Source organism: Neodiprion virginianus, chromosome 4 (genome assembly GCF_021901495.1).
Source record: "Neodiprion virginianus isolate iyNeoVirg1 chromosome 4, iyNeoVirg1.1, whole genome shotgun sequence".
In the NCBI taxonomy this organism is placed as follows: Eukaryota; Metazoa; Arthropoda; class Insecta; order Hymenoptera; family Diprionidae; genus Neodiprion; species Neodiprion virginianus.
In genome coordinates, this window is record NC_060880.1 from 25,783,957 (window position 1) to 25,802,953 (window position 18,997).

Sequence of the window (18,997 nt, forward strand, 5' to 3'; positions counted from 1 at the left end):
ATATCGACTCTTTAATGAGCCACATGACTGGAACCTGTACGGCTTGATTGCTAGAGTATACATGTATGTATGATACATGATGCTGGATTTTACATACCGTAGAAAACTGTCGGTTTTTCCGGTTATCTTCAGCTTATGTTATTAATTAATGATTTTCGAGTTTACTCATCGCATCGCATAATAATTGTATTTTTCTTCAGATGTTTCGATTCCTACAACTCCCGGTATGAAATCTGTGACCATTTCTCAAATTCGTACTGTATTGGAAGACAGAAATTGAATTGAGAATCGGTGAAGTGTCAAGTTTGAAAGTGATCTTGCGCACTCGTAATTGCCTTATCAGTCGTAACGAAAGTACCTATTATTTTTTATTCACTTTGTGCTGTGATATCGTAGCTGCATCAATCATTTGTTACCTATATCTACAACTTGTACGAATTCTTAGTGTAGAATATCATCTCTTAATTCATCGTGCGTTAATAGCTAGTTATCCATTCATAGATGTACACAATAGAAATTATGTCGCAAAATACGAAGAGAATTAAAAAAATATGATTTCAGATCAATCGAAGTAACTGTATGTAAATGTTTTACAAGTAATACTCCATTTTTATGATTTCCTTAAAAATAAAAACACATTACGATTGTCCTAAAAGAGCCAAAAATGATTTGTTAAAAATCCCAAAAACTGAAATATAAAAATTCTCGGAGCCTGAAAATTTCTTTTGATTAGAGCTAAAAAATGTCACCATTGAATTCGGGCTATAATTCGAAATAGGAATTTCCAATATTATAACATGAGGGTAACATTTTGCAGGAATTATCTTACAAAGTACGCAATAATAAAGCCGGAAAATATTTTATTTATCACTTTGGAAGAACTTTTATTTGATTCAAAAAAGATTTTTTATTTTGTTCAATTAACAAAAACAAATATTTCATAACTGCATTATACATACATATAAGATACTGGGATGTACAATTTCACACAAAATCCCGTAGAACAAGAAGTACTGATAATTAATACCCGCTATTACATTATGAATATTGATCGACATATGATGATGTTTTCGTGGATAATGAACCTGTAGTTTCATTTTCATTTTAATTATATGTTAAAATAATTATTGCTCGTGTATTTATTAAGTATTTTGGTATATCAACAATCTATCATAACGATTCATCACAAACCGCATTATAGAAATGCAAAACTCGATAAGATAATTATCATATAAAGGGTTGTATAAATTAAAAATATATAAATTCTTCTTACATCTAATACATCGATATCATGGAATCTCAAATATGCACCATATAAGTATGTATATCATCAACATACGCTTCAAGATTTACTCTTCATTTTAAAGTACGCATAAAAAATTTGCGTATTTGTGAAACATAACGCATAACGAAGAGTTAGAATACTTACAGAATATATAGATATCGACATGAATAGTAATAAGACGTGTTAACCTGTTGACGGCAGTTTGGGGACTTCAAATAAGGAATTAATTGAACTTATTTATAAATTTCACGTCTGACAAAAAGTCGACTTGAAATGATACATCCCCGCCGTTAACAGGTTAAACAGATTAAAAACAGACAAATTAATTGCTTGGTAGGTAAAGTGTAGTGAATATAATAATACAAATAACAATTTTAACAACAACGTAACAATAAAGTAAATTCGAAAGTTTGGTGAAACTACGAGTAAGAAAACTGCGATAAATCGTGCCAAGCTCAAACGTTTCCTGCTTGATTAACAACTCTGCTGCCCGAATTAATCCTGCACTATGATTTAAGGTACCATTAATCGTTTTCAAAAATTCCTTACATCTCAATTCAAGGTAGAAAGAAACGCCAAGTTTTTGTGCAGCCAAGGTTAAACTGGTGGCGATATATAATTTCAAAAAAAGAAATTCATGTTGAAAATATCGCTGAAAAAGAATGGGTTATTCCTCGGTATATTAACGGCGAGTGCAACCGTCGTTTCGGTCGCCGCATCAGCTGCGACACCCCGATACACGAATAGTCATTTGGTGAGTAAAGCACTGACGTTGAAATCTTCCAGAACTTTATTGATGTTTTCTTTGACCCTTGCCTCGATGACCGGTGCCACTTTCCAACGCAGGGTGCTTGCCATCCAGGATGAAATCTTTGACGCCAACCAATTCAAACCTCCCAGACCCGTTACATGGGCTTCAACGTCGCTGTAAAAAATATTAAGAAATTTCTTCCTCTAACCTGGGTTGATGCCCACAGTTTTTCAAATTGATGTGCAGTTATTTCACGAATTTCTGCACATACTTTTAACGTAAATTTCGTTCCGATTCCTTGGCAAACGCTTTGAATTTAATTCTGTATTATACTGCAATTTTCTTACATCAAGATTTCAACCGTTGCCTTCATCGAAATTTTCTCCATTTCACTGAACATTAACTACTAAAGAAAGTTACTAAATGACATAGATGAACCGAGAAGCACTGCAAAAGAGTCGAAGAAATTTGAAAAGTAATGCAAAGGAATCACCAAGTGTTGTGAAAAAACACGGAGTCTACATTGCAGAGAAGTTGAGCAGAAATTCGCACTGGTTTTATCTAAATAATTTTGTAACTTTTCTCGGCAACGCGTCTATTCGCAAATATCAATAAAAAAAAAAATATATATATATATATATATTTATTCAGAGGAAGACTTCAAAAAATTCAAAAAATCAATATGAAACCACCTCGACTATCGACATATTAGAAAACGACGTAGTCTGTAGATACCTGATGTTTGTGATCTTGAAATCTGCCAAACGGATCTTTACGTCCTGGTCCTTTTTATCGAGGACAAACTTGAAGAGAGCCTCATTACGACCGACGGTTGTCTGTATAGCGCCTGTCGGTCCAACGTCCATCAACTTCGCCTCGTAATGGTCGTAAGAGATCTGCAAATATGGAATCATCCGTGATCCAAATTCATTACAAGTTTCGCCTTTTAAATTTCACTCAATCTCGATGCATTATTCTTGCGAGAACTTGCGAACCTTGAGCTCTGCCAGACCGACTGTCCCAAATATAACGATATTTCCATCCTCGACTGCGATACTGACGTTGCCCTTCCTGGATATCGTGGCCAGATTCTGGAAGATGCCATTCCTCGCAGTGAAACGACCCGTCGTCACAACTCCAGCTAATTTCTTTGTAAAAGAAGCATCGATGTCCGGTGTCGGTATGGTTGAGACTTTGAGTTCGTTGATTCGGTTATTCGCGTTGGCGAGAATTTTATCGAATATGTCGTTTGTCACCACATTCACCGCTTTGCTGTGCTCCCTGTAAAAAGCAGTATTTTTATTATCATTTTAGAGCATTCTACGTTATCTAGATAACTCTCTTGGATGAATTATCCTCATCCTTCATCTTGTATAGAGATACTGTGACTTAAGGTAATCTCCATCTTTTTTTCACGATACAGAAATAAGATAACTGCTTTCCAAGGAAACCAAATATATCTTTTTCAGTCAGTAAAACATTCAATTCTTTTAGAAAAAAGAATGAGAACATTGTGATAGTTAGTAACTTCTTTAATTTATATCGTTATCTTTTTTACTGCGCAGATGAAAATGAGGATAATTTAATTTCTTAAACAGATAGCAGACATGAGAAACTATCTTGCGTGATATGTAGATGAATTTTTGTTCGGACAATATTATATTCATCTACGTGATAATACTCATTATTTTGCACTACGGAGGGATAGTTTTACTTAGCTGACTATTTCTTGTTCGATTATACTTACGTTATGGCATCGACTAAATCAGACTCGCCTTGGAGAAGATCGCAGGCAGATAATTCAACGATAACTTCATCGAGCTCCATTTTGAGCAAGTGATTCAAGCGACTGGTGAGATCCATCCACAAGTGAGCACCCAAGGTATCAGCTTAGAATAAAATGGGTAATGAGTCAGAAGAAAGACGACGGAAATAACACAAGCGGATTACCAAATACTTAGTGCGTTTAGTATATTTATTCTTATTACTGAACGGAAATACAAAAAGCCGAAAACTCAGGTGCGTTGTACGATATCTTTGAGTATTATTTTATTGGTATTATTTTACACAACAGGCTTGGCTTTTTCCGGAAATTATATTTCGTAAACATGTGTTTAAAAATGAATGTGCTTTTTCAATGAGTGTGAAAATCAATAATAAATCAAGAGACTCTGCCCACCGCCTAACAAAACTTAATGAGTATTTAAGAAATGTAAAAAAGAGTCATAATGTACATCAACAAACAAATGTTGTGAGTATAATGGATTCGAGGATTGACATATTGATCTAAAATTACCCATTTTCGAACTGTAGTTTTAAATCTCTCAAATATCGTTTAATCTCTAGTATTCATGTTCATGATCTTTGACACAAACGATGAATCACGGACGGTGGTGAAAAAAAAAGGCACAATCAAAATGTGATTAAAATTATGCCACTGAACTATTCTCGGGAATCGACGTTTACTCACAAAGTTCATCCCTGTCGAGTTGACCGCTTATCTCGCCCTCGCTATCGCGATACGTAGTTTTTATGAGGATTTTCTCCGGTTTATACTCGATGGCGTAGCTGTTGTTGGTCAGGAAACAGTCCTCTATTGGATAAACTCCGATTGACCCTTTTGCCTTAACATTTTTGAAAATTATTCTGCGCGAAAAAACACGCAGAGTATGAATCAATTCTTGTGTCTCAAATTTGTCCGAAGTACAGCACACGTTGATTTGAACGAAATTGTTAATTTTCGAAAATTAAACATCACGGTGACATTATGTTGTTTTAAAAAGTTGCCCATCAGTTTTTAATAATATTTTTAGTGATTGATAATAAAACGAGAATTATCGTAAAATAGAAAATAGTCTTATAAACCAATCCAATTTGCATTCATTTCAGTAACCGTGAGATCGTTTAGCAATAAACGGCAATTCACTTTTTATTGCAGAATACTTACGAAATTTGACCAGATGTGGTCAAAGGCAGAAAAGCGTTAAGGGCAGTGTTTTGCACGAAAAATTCTCCCGACACCTCCAAATCACCGACGTCGATTTCAGCTGCCAAGAAGAGGAACTCGAATCGGGCGGTTACGCTGGTAAACCGGAAATCCGGCTCACGCAGAAGTTTGAGGTTCGTCAACTCTCTAATTGGAATTATACGAATTAAATCAATTACGATTTATCAACGTCCAGGTTTTTTCAAACTCATTTCATCTCATTGATTACTAATAAATTCCGGTTGTTCCACAGAAATTGACAAATTGTAATTCTTTTTCTTATCAATCTGGAGCTACTCCATTTTTGAAAAACAATTCGATTCAAGTTAACATTCACATACGAAATATAGTGCAATAAAAATTGCAGGCCAAACAACCGCTGGAAACGAAGACATTTCGCGTGATATTTGACAGCCATTATCTTAACAACATGTTAATGACGTTAAATTCGAGGCGTTTACCCATGAAATTAATATTTGGTTTTTACAGATATTTCTGCAACTTCTTCCAACCACCCCATCAAATTATTGCGCTCTCAATTCCCGACGCGCCGAATTTGATTTTTTTTAGTCCCAAAAATTTAAGAAGAAATAATATTCTAATTATAAATACTCACTATCCAAGTGATTCACTTACACGTGTGTGTCTCCCTTAACGGTGAAGAATACGTCCTTGAGAGGGTGCTGCTTAGCCGGGGCATTGCTCCATATTGATCGTCGCACAGCAGCATTCGTAAACGACTGAATTAATTAAAAACACGCTTTATTAGGATGCAAAATTTGAATCTATGCTTGGCTGTTGCCGCAAACCCTCTGTTGAAAATTTTAGTACAATATACCCTCGTAATCATCGTCTCGATAGTCTCCTTGGTCCATTCGATGGCCTGAGCGAGGTCCGGATTTTGTACTACAAAAACAAAGGAAAAAATCGAACAGAGAATAAAAGCCTGATGGTCTCTACTTTGCTAACCGAGCCACGGTTTCGAAATTTCGCAACGCTTCACGGAGGAATTTCCTTTGCCTACGGTGGTTCGTTGCAACTAAGGGTGTTGCAGCTACTCTAATGCTTTATACTGATATTCCTATTGTTGATAATAATATCATGGTCAGGGAACTCGGGAAAAATCATTCTCGGAGTTCTGCCGGAAAATATTACGACTTGCAGCATATCCTATGTAAGGATTACAAATCAAAGTTCCGCATGGAGATCTTTGCCTTGATTGCTTCAGAACGGAAAAAATTACACGGACACGAATCTCGAGATCGAATTGAAAAATCGTCATAATACCTGTTGAATTTTTCTCTGTAACATTGAAAAAAAAAACGTCAACAACAAAAGAAAATCGAAAGAAGCAATGACCAGAAAGTCTTTCAAGATTTCCTGCCACGGTTTTCCATTACGAGGTATAAAAAACCTTGGATTCTGAGTCTACGAATTTTCTTATCTTGCAGGGAGTGAGTATCCAATGAACTAGAGATATGCGATTGATAAATTTAGAATACCTGGCCACTCCATGCAACCGTGTAACATATGCCGAAATGCGCTTTGATCAAAGATCAAAACCACGAGCACTCGAATAAGGCTTAATTTTTTACTTATCGTTAATCGCTTAAACTGACGCTCGAGCTGTGATTGCAAGATTTACTGGAATGCATTTACGGATAAAGAGATTGCGATGCGTCACGTTTCGGCAATGAAAATCATCATGAAAGAACAATTATAAAATACGGGAGTGTTTTATGCCAGCCTGTCGTACGTTTAATTCATTCAAACTGTTAATCGAAAGTGCACACTGGTCGGTACAGTCGTTTTATCGCCTTAGCGTCCCAGAAATTCCAGAATGATGTATCGGTGATTGAAACCACTAGTCTACAGACAATAGTTCGTGTAATTGGATAGATTTCTGGTAGTTCAAAGACGGGCTAGTTTCTTTCTAACTTCTTTTGTTCTATCTGTTGAATTTCGTAACGGTGAATAATCATACCTTCGAGCACGTCCATCCTTGTTCTTCGGCTTGTCAAAACCGCCTACAACACAGATGTTCACGTTGCCCACGTCGCGGTATTTTCAGGGATATACACCACATGTGACAGCCGCGTGTCACGTTACTACGCTCTTCGAATGAACGTCTAGTCCACCAATCAGGACTTATCCACCGCCGACAGACTCATCCGAGAATTTTCATTCATCGTCAGTCGCTTAATCTTTTTCCGATTCATCCTACGGTAGTCCAATCCTAAATCATCTACGTTACCGATGATGAATCGCTTTCACACAAGGTTCTGCGATATCTGGTCATTTTGTTCACACCGATAAGCCTTCAATTGTTGACTTTTCATTATCGATCCGGTTGATCACTCTTTTCATTCAGCGTACATTACCAACCGTTTGCCTTTTCATAATATAATGCGCTTAGTTCCGTAGCTACCGAAAGATAGCGCCATAACTCTAGTCTAGAGAGGCGGTTTTTGCTGGATCGATGCAGATATCGGGTTTATCCGGCTTTGGCCGCTTCGGTTCAGTTCGTCGATGTATCTTCGTGTGTTGTTTTTGAGTCCCTAGTGGAGTTTACAGGTGTGAAAGCCAAAATACACCAAACTATAGCCTGCGTCACGCGTACTGTTGTCTGGTGAAGTTCGAAAAACGGTTTTGATTGGTTGTATTTTTGGACAGAGGTTAGTGGGATTAGGTTATGTCATTCTCGAACCGTAACCTGTTTTTAAATGTCTATTCATTCCCGCTGCGTGCACGCTGCACGAATTGCGATTGGAATGCATCGACTGTGAGCGTGGACTACGATTTGAAAGAGAAAGACTAGCTGACGAGGATATTATGGCTTGAGTTGGCACTACTCGAAACATGTGAAATACGGAAGAATGTTCCTCACGCAGCGCAAGATGAAACAAGCCGCGTTTTTCATCGTATGCGTTCTATTGGGTGAGTACGCACTCTTCAATATGCGTCTATTCGCTGTTTTTTTTATCGAAACCGCGCCGCCTCTTGCGGTGTCACCTTGCATTGTCAAGTCTCTGATATTGTTGGGGCATGTTGACTTCAACAATCAAGGTATGAAGATTAATTGCTTGGCTATTGATACAACTGTTACAAACCCAAAGAACACCAAATGATACCAATTTCAATAATACTTCGCCAGCACCTGAGAACCAACCTTCTGTCTTCGCAAACTTGTTATTCTGTATAAATAAATACTACAATGAAGATTATTATTGCGCATACACAGAACCCCATCTATATTTGTATTATGTCTAGATCCACAGCTGGTAATTTGAAATATCGGTCATATGTGCAGCAAAACACGGTTCGGAGTCACTTCAGAATCGAAATTAACTTTCACTTGAAGACTAACCGACAGAGTGCTTGCATTTACCGTGTTAAAAAATCAAACTACGAACGGTTCCTAGTCGTTTGGTGATTTTTTTGTGAAAATAATATAAACGAACAATTCTATTTGATTCTAGTTACGACACGGAATCAATATACACTTTACATTCTATGTTGATCATTCAACAGGTTCTTCACATCAATCTTTGTAACATTTTACGCATTTCGTCATTTAACAAATAATTCATTTTTTTGTTCAATTGTTTGCGTTCATTCTTAGAATATCAGTCGACAACATTTTTGTTTGTTCATGCAGACTTATCTCTCGAAAACTATACACAGAAACTACAACTAACATTTAAGTATTCGCAAAGTGGAAAAGGCACATTTGCTGCATAGCAACGAATTTGAAAGTTACTCCGTTTTGTGATCAAGTCGATAAATCTATTCTTTATGTGAGTAAAAATGTAGAGTACAAATTAGTAAGTAAAGTACAAATACACATTTTGTCTCCTAGAGCTTTGACAATTTTTTGCCTATAAATAAAACAGGAATCTAAATACTTCTACTAATACACATTTACATACACAAATTTAAAATGCAATTAATTTCTTAATACTTTCAATAGTGACTGTCAGCATTATATTTTTGTTTCGTCAATCTGCCAGTCATACTAGTAACGCAATAATCGTAGTTATTGTGTCACAAAAAATAATAATAAGACAAGTTATCTTATCAGAAACAATTTGAACTCGCTTGCTTGCTAGTATAGCTGTTGACCTTGAATTCAATTAATATTTATGCTGCCATAAGCTTGTAAGAAATTTAAACGAGGCGTCAAAACGATTTGAAATAAAGAAACGGTCTGTTGCACAGTTATAGGCTTTTACAAAGGCTGGGCAAAGACTGAGGAAGAACAATCTTTCAATGATAAACGGCTCCGCCAAATCAAGCAAAACGAGGACAGTTTGAACGAGATTGAACCTGAAGCCATTGAAAAGATGATGGAGATGGATAATGACGTTCCTTACATTGAGATAAATGATCTTCAAGAAGCAAATACTAGGATTCGTGAACTTGAGGATAAACTCCATCGGATCGAAGCAAAAATCGAAAGCCGAGTACCTAAAAATTTCCCGACTGTTAAATTTTTGAATTACAAGAATCGAAAGCGAATTCTAGTCACTGGAGGGGCTGGTTTCGTTGGCTCGCATCTCGTTGATCGCCTAATGCTTGCCGGGCACGAAGTCATTGTCGCAGATAATTTTTTCACGGGTAGAAAACGAAACGTCGAGCACTGGGTGGGCCACGAAAATTTTGAACTGGTTCATCATGATATTGTTAGACCTCTTTACTTAGAGGTGGACGAAATTTATCACTTAGCTAGTCCTGCAAGTCCACCGCATTATATGCATAATCCAGTAAAGACAATTAAGACTAACACCGTTGGGACTATTAATATGTTAGGTGAGAAAAAAAGTCTCTGACAACCCAGGCTCTTAATTCTTTTGTAAAAACGTTAGCATTCCTTTTATATGATTAAATGTTTCAGGACTGGCGAAAAGAGTTGGTGCTAGGGTCCTTATTGCTAGTACATCAGAGGTTTATGGCGATCCTGACGAACATCCTCAGTCTGAAACATATTGGGGCCATGTTAATCCTATTGGTAAGTGAGAAAAAAATGAAAATCCAAAGTAACTGCAAGACCGAATCTTGATGTAGAATATTTTTGTATTTTATACTTGTATTTCAATCTATGGTACTCCAAGCGTTTGTGAATCTATTATTTAATTAAATCATACATTTTATAAATAAGTTTCATTATATATCTTTAGCAGTCAGAGATTTTAGTGGACGAAACAAGACATGTTAAAGTACCTCATCTTGAATATAACAGAGCAGCCTTCAATTGTTCGAAAACACATTAGCGAAAACATCAAATTTCTAAACTTAGGACCCAGAGCCTGTTATGACGAGGGTAAGCGGGTAGCCGAAACGTTGAGCTACGCCTACATGAGACAGGAAGGAGTGTCAGTCCGCGTAGCTCGCATTTTCAACACCTTTGGTCCAAGGATGCACATGAACGATGGCAGAGTTGTGTCAAATTTCATTTTGCAGGCCTTGCAAAATGATTCCATCACAATTTACGGAAACGGAAAACAAACACGCTCGTTTCAGTACGTCTCTGACTTGGTTGATGGACTGGTGGCCCTGATGGGATCGAATTACACTTTGCCAGTAAACATAGGAAATCCCATTGAACATACAATCGAAGGTATTACGAGTTTTCAGTAATAAATATCACTGAGATCAAGTTTTGCTGTACATCCTTCAGTTGGACATTCATGCCGGAATGTTCTACACTTTCAGAGTTCGCGTCAATGATAAAAGAACTGGTTGGAGGGACCAGTAAAATCGTGGAGCTTGCGGCAGTTGAGGACGATCCGCAGAGAAGAAAACCGGACATTTCAAGAGCGAAAAAGTATTTGGACTGGGAGCCAAAAGTTCCATTGTCCGAGGGTCTTGAACAGACGGTTGCGTATTTTAGGAAAGAATTACAGAGGACGAAACACTCACAGAAAGATGAATTTGAAACAAAGACAAAGGCGTCGTTGAAGAACGACCACGACATAATCGAACAGTTGTAAAAATTTTTGAGTGAATAGAACAGGACGACAGAAAATTCATGAATGATCATGATGCCATCTTCACTTTAGATGGACAAACCATTATGTGCCAAATAATGCGCCGTCCAACGACACTAAATCCGATTGAAAAATAAAAAATATTCAATTCTGTCAATATCCACCGAGGATTTGACCCTAATCTGCTATGCTCGTAATTTTAGTCGTAATCTCTCGTTTTTAACAATACCGTCATATATTTCGAGCGACATGGACAATGTAACTGATTTGGAGAATGATTTTTCCTCTAAGGAGGATATTTAGTGCGTCTATTCGACTTGAGTGTACGGTACGTAATCGAAAGCGACGTCATATTAGAAATACATTTTTGAGCTTCAAACGTTAATAATCAAAATGACGACCGAATTATTAAAGTCACAAAACCAATTCTTTTTAATTACTATTGAGAATTTGAGCGTACTGCTTCTAAATCGGTTGGACAACCACACAACTGTGTCGACGTTGCTTTCGATTTAAGAATTGACATCTCGTGTGATACGTTTCATATGTTCTGGTCGTAAGTACAATTTTATCTTTTTTTTTTTTTTATAAATCCTCATCTCTGTTAGGTACTCTTAACTTAATTTTGCATAAATGTAACGTGTAAAGTGAATTTGAGGTTAAATCAAGAACAAATTAATCAAGACTTGTAATATATTGTATATTGTGCGGTGTATAATAAATAGCGTATATTTAAACTGATCATTTGTAAAAATACACAAAGTACCTCGAAGCGGACACAGCTCATGAAAAATTCCGTACAGCAAGAGAGACTCATAAGTACCGTTAGTTCTGTCAGTAAATATTCGAAACTACCCATGATTAACGGAAACTAAGTTTTATGAAAGTCATTGTTTCGACTCGTTGGTGAAAAGTGTAATTGAGTAAAGTTAATGAGAAGTGTTGTACACATTGTTGGCTTAATCATATCAATTAGGCAATTCAATCCAAATTAGAATTGTGGATCTGCGGGCATGTTATTTTAAGATAATTTAATGAACAAACGCACCGCTAAAAAGTCGACAGAGTCTGTTATTCGGGGTCAATTTTTTGGTGACAAATTTCTGCTTTGTCACTTCAAAACTTCCTGAGAAATGTTTAAATTCAATATACACTGGACTGAAGCTTGTCCGAGAAATTGTGTTATTTCAAATTTCGTACTAAAAAGCGTTGATGACCCTAAATAGCTGAACTTTCAGTGAGGCGAAAGTAAATAATGATCCCATTAGCTTAGTATTTATAAATAAAAAATTTTTGAACAATAATTCACCACGATAGAATTTTGTAGGCACAAATGCAATGTCTGTTTGAAACTATTTCGCGATTTTTTACGCCAAGAGACACATTGTCTTACCAACAATTGCATGGTAGTTCCGGCAATAAACGCCAGATGTCGCGTCGTTCTCGTTGATGAAAATTGCCAGCTTCTAAATATATCACGTATCTTCGATCGAGCGCGTCACCATCGAAATGGTTGGTAGTAATATTGTGTATGGCGGAAAAGATGTTGATTCGGTCGCGAAAGGTCCTTCGGAAGGGACGACGGGCTCGGTCAGAGCCGAAATCATAAAGTGGTACATGTATGTACATTATGGAAGCTTCAAGTGAAGTTTAAATCCAAAACAAATAAACATCTGCAAATTGGGATAATATTGATGACTATCCTTGGTCTCCAGTACCAGATCACAAAAGGCACGATCATTAAAAGTAAACAGGAGACGATGTGTGCAATATCCGCTGACTAGATATTATCAGTCGCAAATGCAGTTAATGTTCGATGATGATGATTTGAAAAGCATGCGATGCGGCTAGCTCAAAATATGAGAACAAGAAATATAACGAGCTTCGTAAGTTGAGGCCCCTCTTTCAGGAATGGTTTCAAAAGAGTCTGAAAGATACGTATGTGTAGATGTACAGCCGTGTAGTTCGCGGCGAACAATGTGCATCCTGCATTCTTGCACGGATAGATACAAATTAAAGAATTGAGCTTGCGAGCAATTGGTGTCGGTGGCGAGGAGAGACACCAACTTATTTAAAGGGGGATATTGAGTGTAATGGGTGACGCGTGGGCCTTGACAGGGCGCGCGTGGTCGTCGTCCCGGTGAACGAGACCCCGACTAACGTTCCTAGTTGTAATCACTCCATCCGGGATACTGCGCCTTCACCATTGACACGATGAAGACACTAAGGCGTCGCCGGAGATGATCTAACCGCCTCCGCTCTCTGCGATCCCTCTGCTTAAGAGGCATAAAAAGTAATCGGCTTCGCGAGATTGCAATCTGCACTTCGCTTCCTTTGCCTGTTCGGGTTTTTAACGGTGCCATTGGTGCCGCTATAACTTGTGAGTGTTTTTCGACAAAATTTCGCAATCAGAGTGTAAAGAGCAAAATCAAGTTGAATGGATCAATATGCCGAGTTTTTCATTGGTATTATCACAGGACCACGTGACAGATTTCAAGGTTAGTGCTATTAATCTGGCGAAAAATGGGTCGTCTTTGATTATTTTAAATTAAAACGTTCGAAATTATTAAACTTCGATGGTTATGTTATGGGGTCAGTTTGTTCACCATAGAGATATCCACACATGACTTGAAAAAAATTTTCAAGTGGTTGTCACCAGAGTTGATCAGAACAGATATTTGTAAGCAAGGTGCAACAATTCGTCAAGAATTGTATTTGCGCTTTACAAGTGCAGCAAATTTTTATGAGTTATTCAGACGATTTGTGGGAATATGGTCGTCGAGTAAAATGAGCATGTAACATCAGAATTAGATCGAATACACCAGAGTTTAATCAACAGTCTAATTGTAAAACCCTTTATCAAATCGTTGATACCTCAACTTATGTTTTTAAAATTTCCTCAGGTTATTGCATTAATATCATTGGTGCAGATAACAGTGCTGGAGATTTCATGAATGTTTAGTTTGTCTCTTCTCCTAATCTTTTATTCAGACAGTGAGGCCTATCCTGAAGTAAAAATTTTCTCACAGAATAAATTATTGCAATACTGTTTTTGAAGGCGAGGTTGACTCCTTCTCACACGAAAGGGAGCTGTAATTTTAATATCCTAGGAAATTTGTCCACCGACTAGCACGGGGGATAAAAAGGCAAATGAATGTTTTGAGCACGTGATGAAAATTCCGGCTCGAGAAGCGGGTGTGGAGTTTTCTCTGTGCGGGAAACGCCAGCTCGTTTCATAATCCCGGCTTGGAAGGAATACATACATACGTGTGTGGGTATAATAACGTGTAATGTACGTCGAGTCTATTTTACTTTTGGCTCTTTGAGCCAGCAGCAGTCGTCTACCTGTGAATATAATCCTGCGGGAATGGAAACTCTGCAGACTTCAAAGAATCTTCGTTGTGTATACATATAAATGCGGCGAGACGCAGAGACGGACTCGTGGTTAATGATTGCTATCACATTTTATATGGAAAGTATAAATAACTACCAATGCGTTATCCTGTAGGATATTGTGAATAGTAAACGTAGAAATACAGAAATCATACAGGTATTCTGAGATATCGTTATTGAATACAAGATTCCCGGAGTTTCAATCATTCCGCTATAACTCAAGATCCGTGTCGAATTCTACATAACAGACGATGTCACATTTGATCAGATTTTCCATAAAATTTCGAGAACTCGTTTGATATACAACTTTAGAAGATTTTCATCTCGAAGACATGTTTAAACATTGACCGCGATTTCCTAGTATTGTAACGTATTCAACCTTGTAGGGAAATTCGACTTGTAAAAGAGTGCAACATCGATGGCTTCGACGAACGTTCGTTCCTTGGATGGTTAAAATTGACCTATAAACGATATGATTTTTATTCTGGCAAACTTGGACACTTTATTTTGATTTATGCAAAACTTGAACATGCAGCTCGATGTGTTCAGAATATACACTTACATTTTAATACACATACGTACTAAACTATTTCAGTGTTTGAACATCCAAAGCTGTTCAAAGTTTGGGTTCTGGAAATCTGAACAAGATACCCAGCCAATTATCAACTGGAAATTTTCTACCACAAAAATTACCCCTTTTCTCTTGGTCAATTTTTATTTCCCAAGAAACGAACGTTCGTTGCAATCGTTGGTTTTAAACGTCTTTAGTGGTTAAACTATTTATCAATTTAGAGTAAAAATTGAAACGAGATTCGCGTATTTTAATTTCGACAGTATTTTGCTAATTATTCAGGAGTCGACTCGCACCGGTTTTCGCTTTGTGGCAGTCTGGCAACCTGGACGTTTGAGACTGAGACTGTAGGTGGTCCAGGAACGATCGCTTGTCAGCTGATTCAGCATCAAACGGCGGGGCGAGCTGGCAGGCAGACTGGCGGCCGAGCTCCAGCCAGGAAAAAAGAGGAATGCCCGACTGATTGTGAGCCAGCGAACTGGCGTAGGTAAGATCCTGAGTTCGGCCACCCAACCGACTCGGATCTCGAACCCCCGAGTACCAAGAAACAGCAAAAGTTTCGAGCAAAGGGCATCGGATGCTGGGCCTACCACGGAGGCGAAGGACTCCCGGGATAAACTCTTCTTTTCACCCCCTGAACAGTCACCTCTTTCGCACATTATTCTACCTCCATTGTGTTGAGCTTCCTTTGTTTGGACCTACAATTTTCATCATCTTTCATCTGCACGCGAGAAGGTAAACAGTTTTGGGTTAGGATCGAAAAGTAGACGGAAGAGAGTTGTGAGAATGGTCAAATGGTAGAATAGAACCATGACATTTATTTTAGCGACGAAGATGGCGATGTGAAACGTGATAAAGTGAAAAAGTTTCAAACGTAAGCTGTGTTCTCCAAATGTGACAAGAGTAAAAATTTCATAGTTGCGCTGGAATGTGGAAAATCGTAAAACCGTGATTTAACCTACAGCAACACGAATACGATGATATTTTTAAATTCTACATCACTGTCCATCCACTGATGGTGCAGGATGATGGCTCTGATGATGCCTCTGATATGATATTCTAGGCAGTTTATTGCCACGGTTCTACATTTCGGACTTCCAAATTTTTAGTTTTTCGATTGCATACGTGTAGAATATTGAACTAATAACGTTTTCAAAGCTTCTGATTCTACGTACTTATACCTATATTTCATACCCATTCTGTTGAAAATTTGGAAAAAAATTTAAAGCGTGGTAACAAAATTCGAACCAACATTGCATAGCCGATGTTACAGAATATGTTTGAAATACGAACATTGTTGTAATTTACCTGACCCTATGCCTTGCGGAATTTCACGCTTTGTATTCATCTCTGATACACAAGCTTGAATTTAAAAAGTTAACGTTCAAAACTGTAATACTTTTTTACGGTGCAAGAGTACTATTCCAATTTCACAGAGTACTTACAGCTTGGGCAAAGGTTATAGGTACTCACGATATGAAATATCGCGATTGAATCGATTCTTCAGTTACTTGTGAATATACCTATGTAAGGGGAAAAGTATTTCTATCTCAAAATATAACGGAATGCGGAGGAACAAAGTTATAAACTTTACGAGGTAGCATAAAAGTCGAGCGTATCCCTTTCTCTCTGTTCATTTGCGTGGAATATGATGCTACTGCATGTTTGTCGGTGAATATTCTAAAACTTCTCAAACGAGAACTATTCACCCGTTTCAGTCTGTGTATAGGTTATCCCTTTAACGATTGGGGACGAGAGAAGAAAAAGAAGAGAAAACGAACGTCGCACGGTCAGCCTACAAAATTACTTTGAAACTGCTTTATAGCTTCCCTGGCTCTGAGGTGGTTGAAAAAAATGCTGCGGTTGACCTTCCTTTCCATGAAATAAGGAGAAAAAGTACACCTACGGCCAGGTGACACACGTCCCATGATAACCTTTATCGCACGGTCAACGCATCGAGGGGTCCCTTCGTAACTCGATAGCCCTGCGGGTAAGACGAGACTTGGACGTGGAAATATTGCGGTGGATGATCAGCGAGTGCTCAATTTTCGACGAAGGGAATTCCTCATTCACCGAATCTCGATACATGATGAGGACAGCTCGTAAAATGGGAAGATTCCGTTTCTCCAAGTTCAATGGCAGCACCTCCCAAATGTTGGCTACTTTGCGTTAGCTGTGAATGTTAGAATATTACTATCAAGCGTGATTGCAATTGTGCCTAACTGATGAAAATCGATTTTCTATCAATTTTGGCAGCGGTGATCTTTGTTAGAAAACATTGAAGAAAAATTTCAAACGAAAGAAATTTACTTGCTCGAAATGGTACCAGTATTACTTCCATCGCATCTTAATTATTTTATTGTTTGGGTCGGCATGAGAAGTGCGCCAAATTCTCTCACCTTTGTGCAAGGTTTCAACATCTCTACCAATCCCTACTTCGAATCAATAAAAAACAGTTTATTACCGAAAACTGGTTGATACATTTACAAATTACTAACGGAAATGATTAATCAATTCTTGGCCGTAAAGTCCGTTCAACACAATACTCAAAAAACTGTTCACTCTTTTTCTAATACCTAAGAATATCGCGGACATTTTATGCTCACATAATCTTTATGGATCTGCGAAAGAACAAGAATAATTCAAGTTTTCATATCTCTACTCAAGTTCATACCTACGCATAGTCTTGTTTCACTTGGATATAGCGCGAGGTGAAGTTAGGAAGGAACGTCGTGAAAAATCGCACGTAGATATCAAGATCCTCATCGCGAATATATTTCACTATACGACACGATTAGCCTCTTAATTAATCTTTGCCAACCTCGACGACCGTCACACAGGAACATACGTGACATACCGTCAAAGTGTTCACGGAATTCGCTTCGATTGACTCGTTCCTTTAAACGGTATAAGACAGAATTCATGTAGAGTACGAGATGCAGTTCCTGTGTCATTCACCCGAGCCTTATTCTCGACGTCTATCTGAACCCAACACACTGGATATACCTACTCTAAAAAGTGTTCATACTCGTCCTCCTAATTGACTGTTCAAATCGTGACCACATTACCATTTAATGGTCTCTTTCGGCGGCGTTCGGTTATACGTGCAGTTGCCTCATAGTATCGAAATGCAACCATGCATGCATGCATGCCTTTCAATACCCAAACGCATTGCCGACGACAAGAATTTAGATTCTGCAGACATTTCAATAAGCTGATATTTCCTTTCCTTCCTTCATATCACTATTGAATTATCGAGGTAAATACCATGAAAAAATAGGCCAGTTTGACCGTACAACGAGATTCGAAGTTAATCCTTCCGCGAATGCAGAGAATTCCGCGAGTCAACGGAAGCTGTTACTATTGGATACTTTCGAAAAATATGTGGAGTCGAGATCTCGTGATGAAAACTGATCAGCCAATTGCCGCACGAATTGCATCGGCGAGGGCGTGATTCGTTGCAGTTTTATTATACCCTCGTCAGTCTTCGTATACTTAAGAAACTAATGGAGGACTCCCCTATTTCCTAACGCCGGCGAAGTCATGGGGATCGTATAAAACGAGCGTACGTGCTTTGGATATCTTCGCGCCAAGTTGCCAGAGCTGGAAGGATCTTTCGACCCGTTCGTCACGTTCTAGGTGGCCTCTCAATATTTATATACCCACACAATGCCCACGAATACACACAGCTTCAGACCTGAGGAAAACAACCTCAGGTTCTAGCACTTTCTCCGTAGATAAAAATGCGCTGATGAAGTTCCAATTTCCACTGACCATGTCTTTTTGCACCTCCCAGATTAGTCAATTTTCAAGTCTGACGCTGAAGTACGGCCAGGAAGAAAAAGAAAGATTTAGAGAGCCAGTCTGTCGGCAGGGAGATCGAGTCGGACAGGTACCTAATTAAGCATGATGTAGAAGCAAAGAGAAACAATAGAATGGAATGGAATAGAATAGAGTTTTTATTATGTCCCGAGAAAGGAGCCCCGAGGAACAGTAGGAAGTGTATTAATTACACAGTGATTAT

At 38.1% G+C, this 18,997-nt stretch overlaps 2 protein-coding genes across 5 annotated transcripts; one reads left to right on the forward strand and one right to left on the reverse strand.

Annotated features, from left to right (window-relative positions):
- Window positions 1-882: 882 nt before the first annotated feature.
- Window positions 883-7,132, reverse strand: LOC124303518 (uncharacterized). 2 transcript variants are annotated; one of them, XM_046760803.1, is made up of 9 exons: window positions 7,007-7,132; window positions 5,861-5,928; window positions 5,659-5,762; window positions 4,984-5,169; window positions 4,507-4,682; window positions 3,784-3,925; window positions 3,032-3,317; window positions 2,772-2,932; window positions 883-2,210 (listed from the first exon to the last, which is right to left on the reverse strand). In XM_046760803.1, the coding sequence occupies exons 1-9, from the start codon at window positions 7,020-7,022 to the stop codon at window positions 2,033-2,035; spliced, it is 1,317 nt and encodes a 438-aa protein (XP_046616759.1). In that variant the 5' UTR covers window positions 7,023-7,132; the 3' UTR covers window positions 883-2,032. The 2 variants fall into 2 exon arrangements, with proteins under 2 accessions (XP_046616759.1, XP_046616760.1); XM_046760804.1 differs by lacking the exon at window positions 4,984-5,169.
- A 371-nt stretch (window positions 7,133-7,503) lies between these two features.
- Window positions 7,504-11,746, forward strand: LOC124303517 (UDP-glucuronic acid decarboxylase 1). 3 transcript variants are annotated; one of them, XM_046760800.1, is made up of 5 exons: window positions 7,504-7,959; window positions 9,247-9,831; window positions 9,917-10,030; window positions 10,319-10,639; window positions 10,735-11,746. In XM_046760800.1, the coding sequence occupies exons 1-5, from the start codon at window positions 7,899-7,901 to the stop codon at window positions 11,010-11,012; spliced, it is 1,359 nt and encodes a 452-aa protein (XP_046616756.1). In that variant the 5' UTR covers window positions 7,504-7,898; the 3' UTR covers window positions 11,013-11,746. The 3 variants fall into 3 exon arrangements, with proteins under 3 accessions (XP_046616756.1, XP_046616755.1, XP_046616757.1); XM_046760799.1 differs by having other exon boundaries at window positions 7,505-7,959; window positions 9,241-9,831; XM_046760801.1 differs by lacking the exon at window positions 7,504-7,959 and adding an exon at window positions 8,668-8,819 and having other exon boundaries at window positions 9,241-9,831.
- The last annotated feature ends 7,251 nt before the right edge of the window (window positions 11,747-18,997 follow it).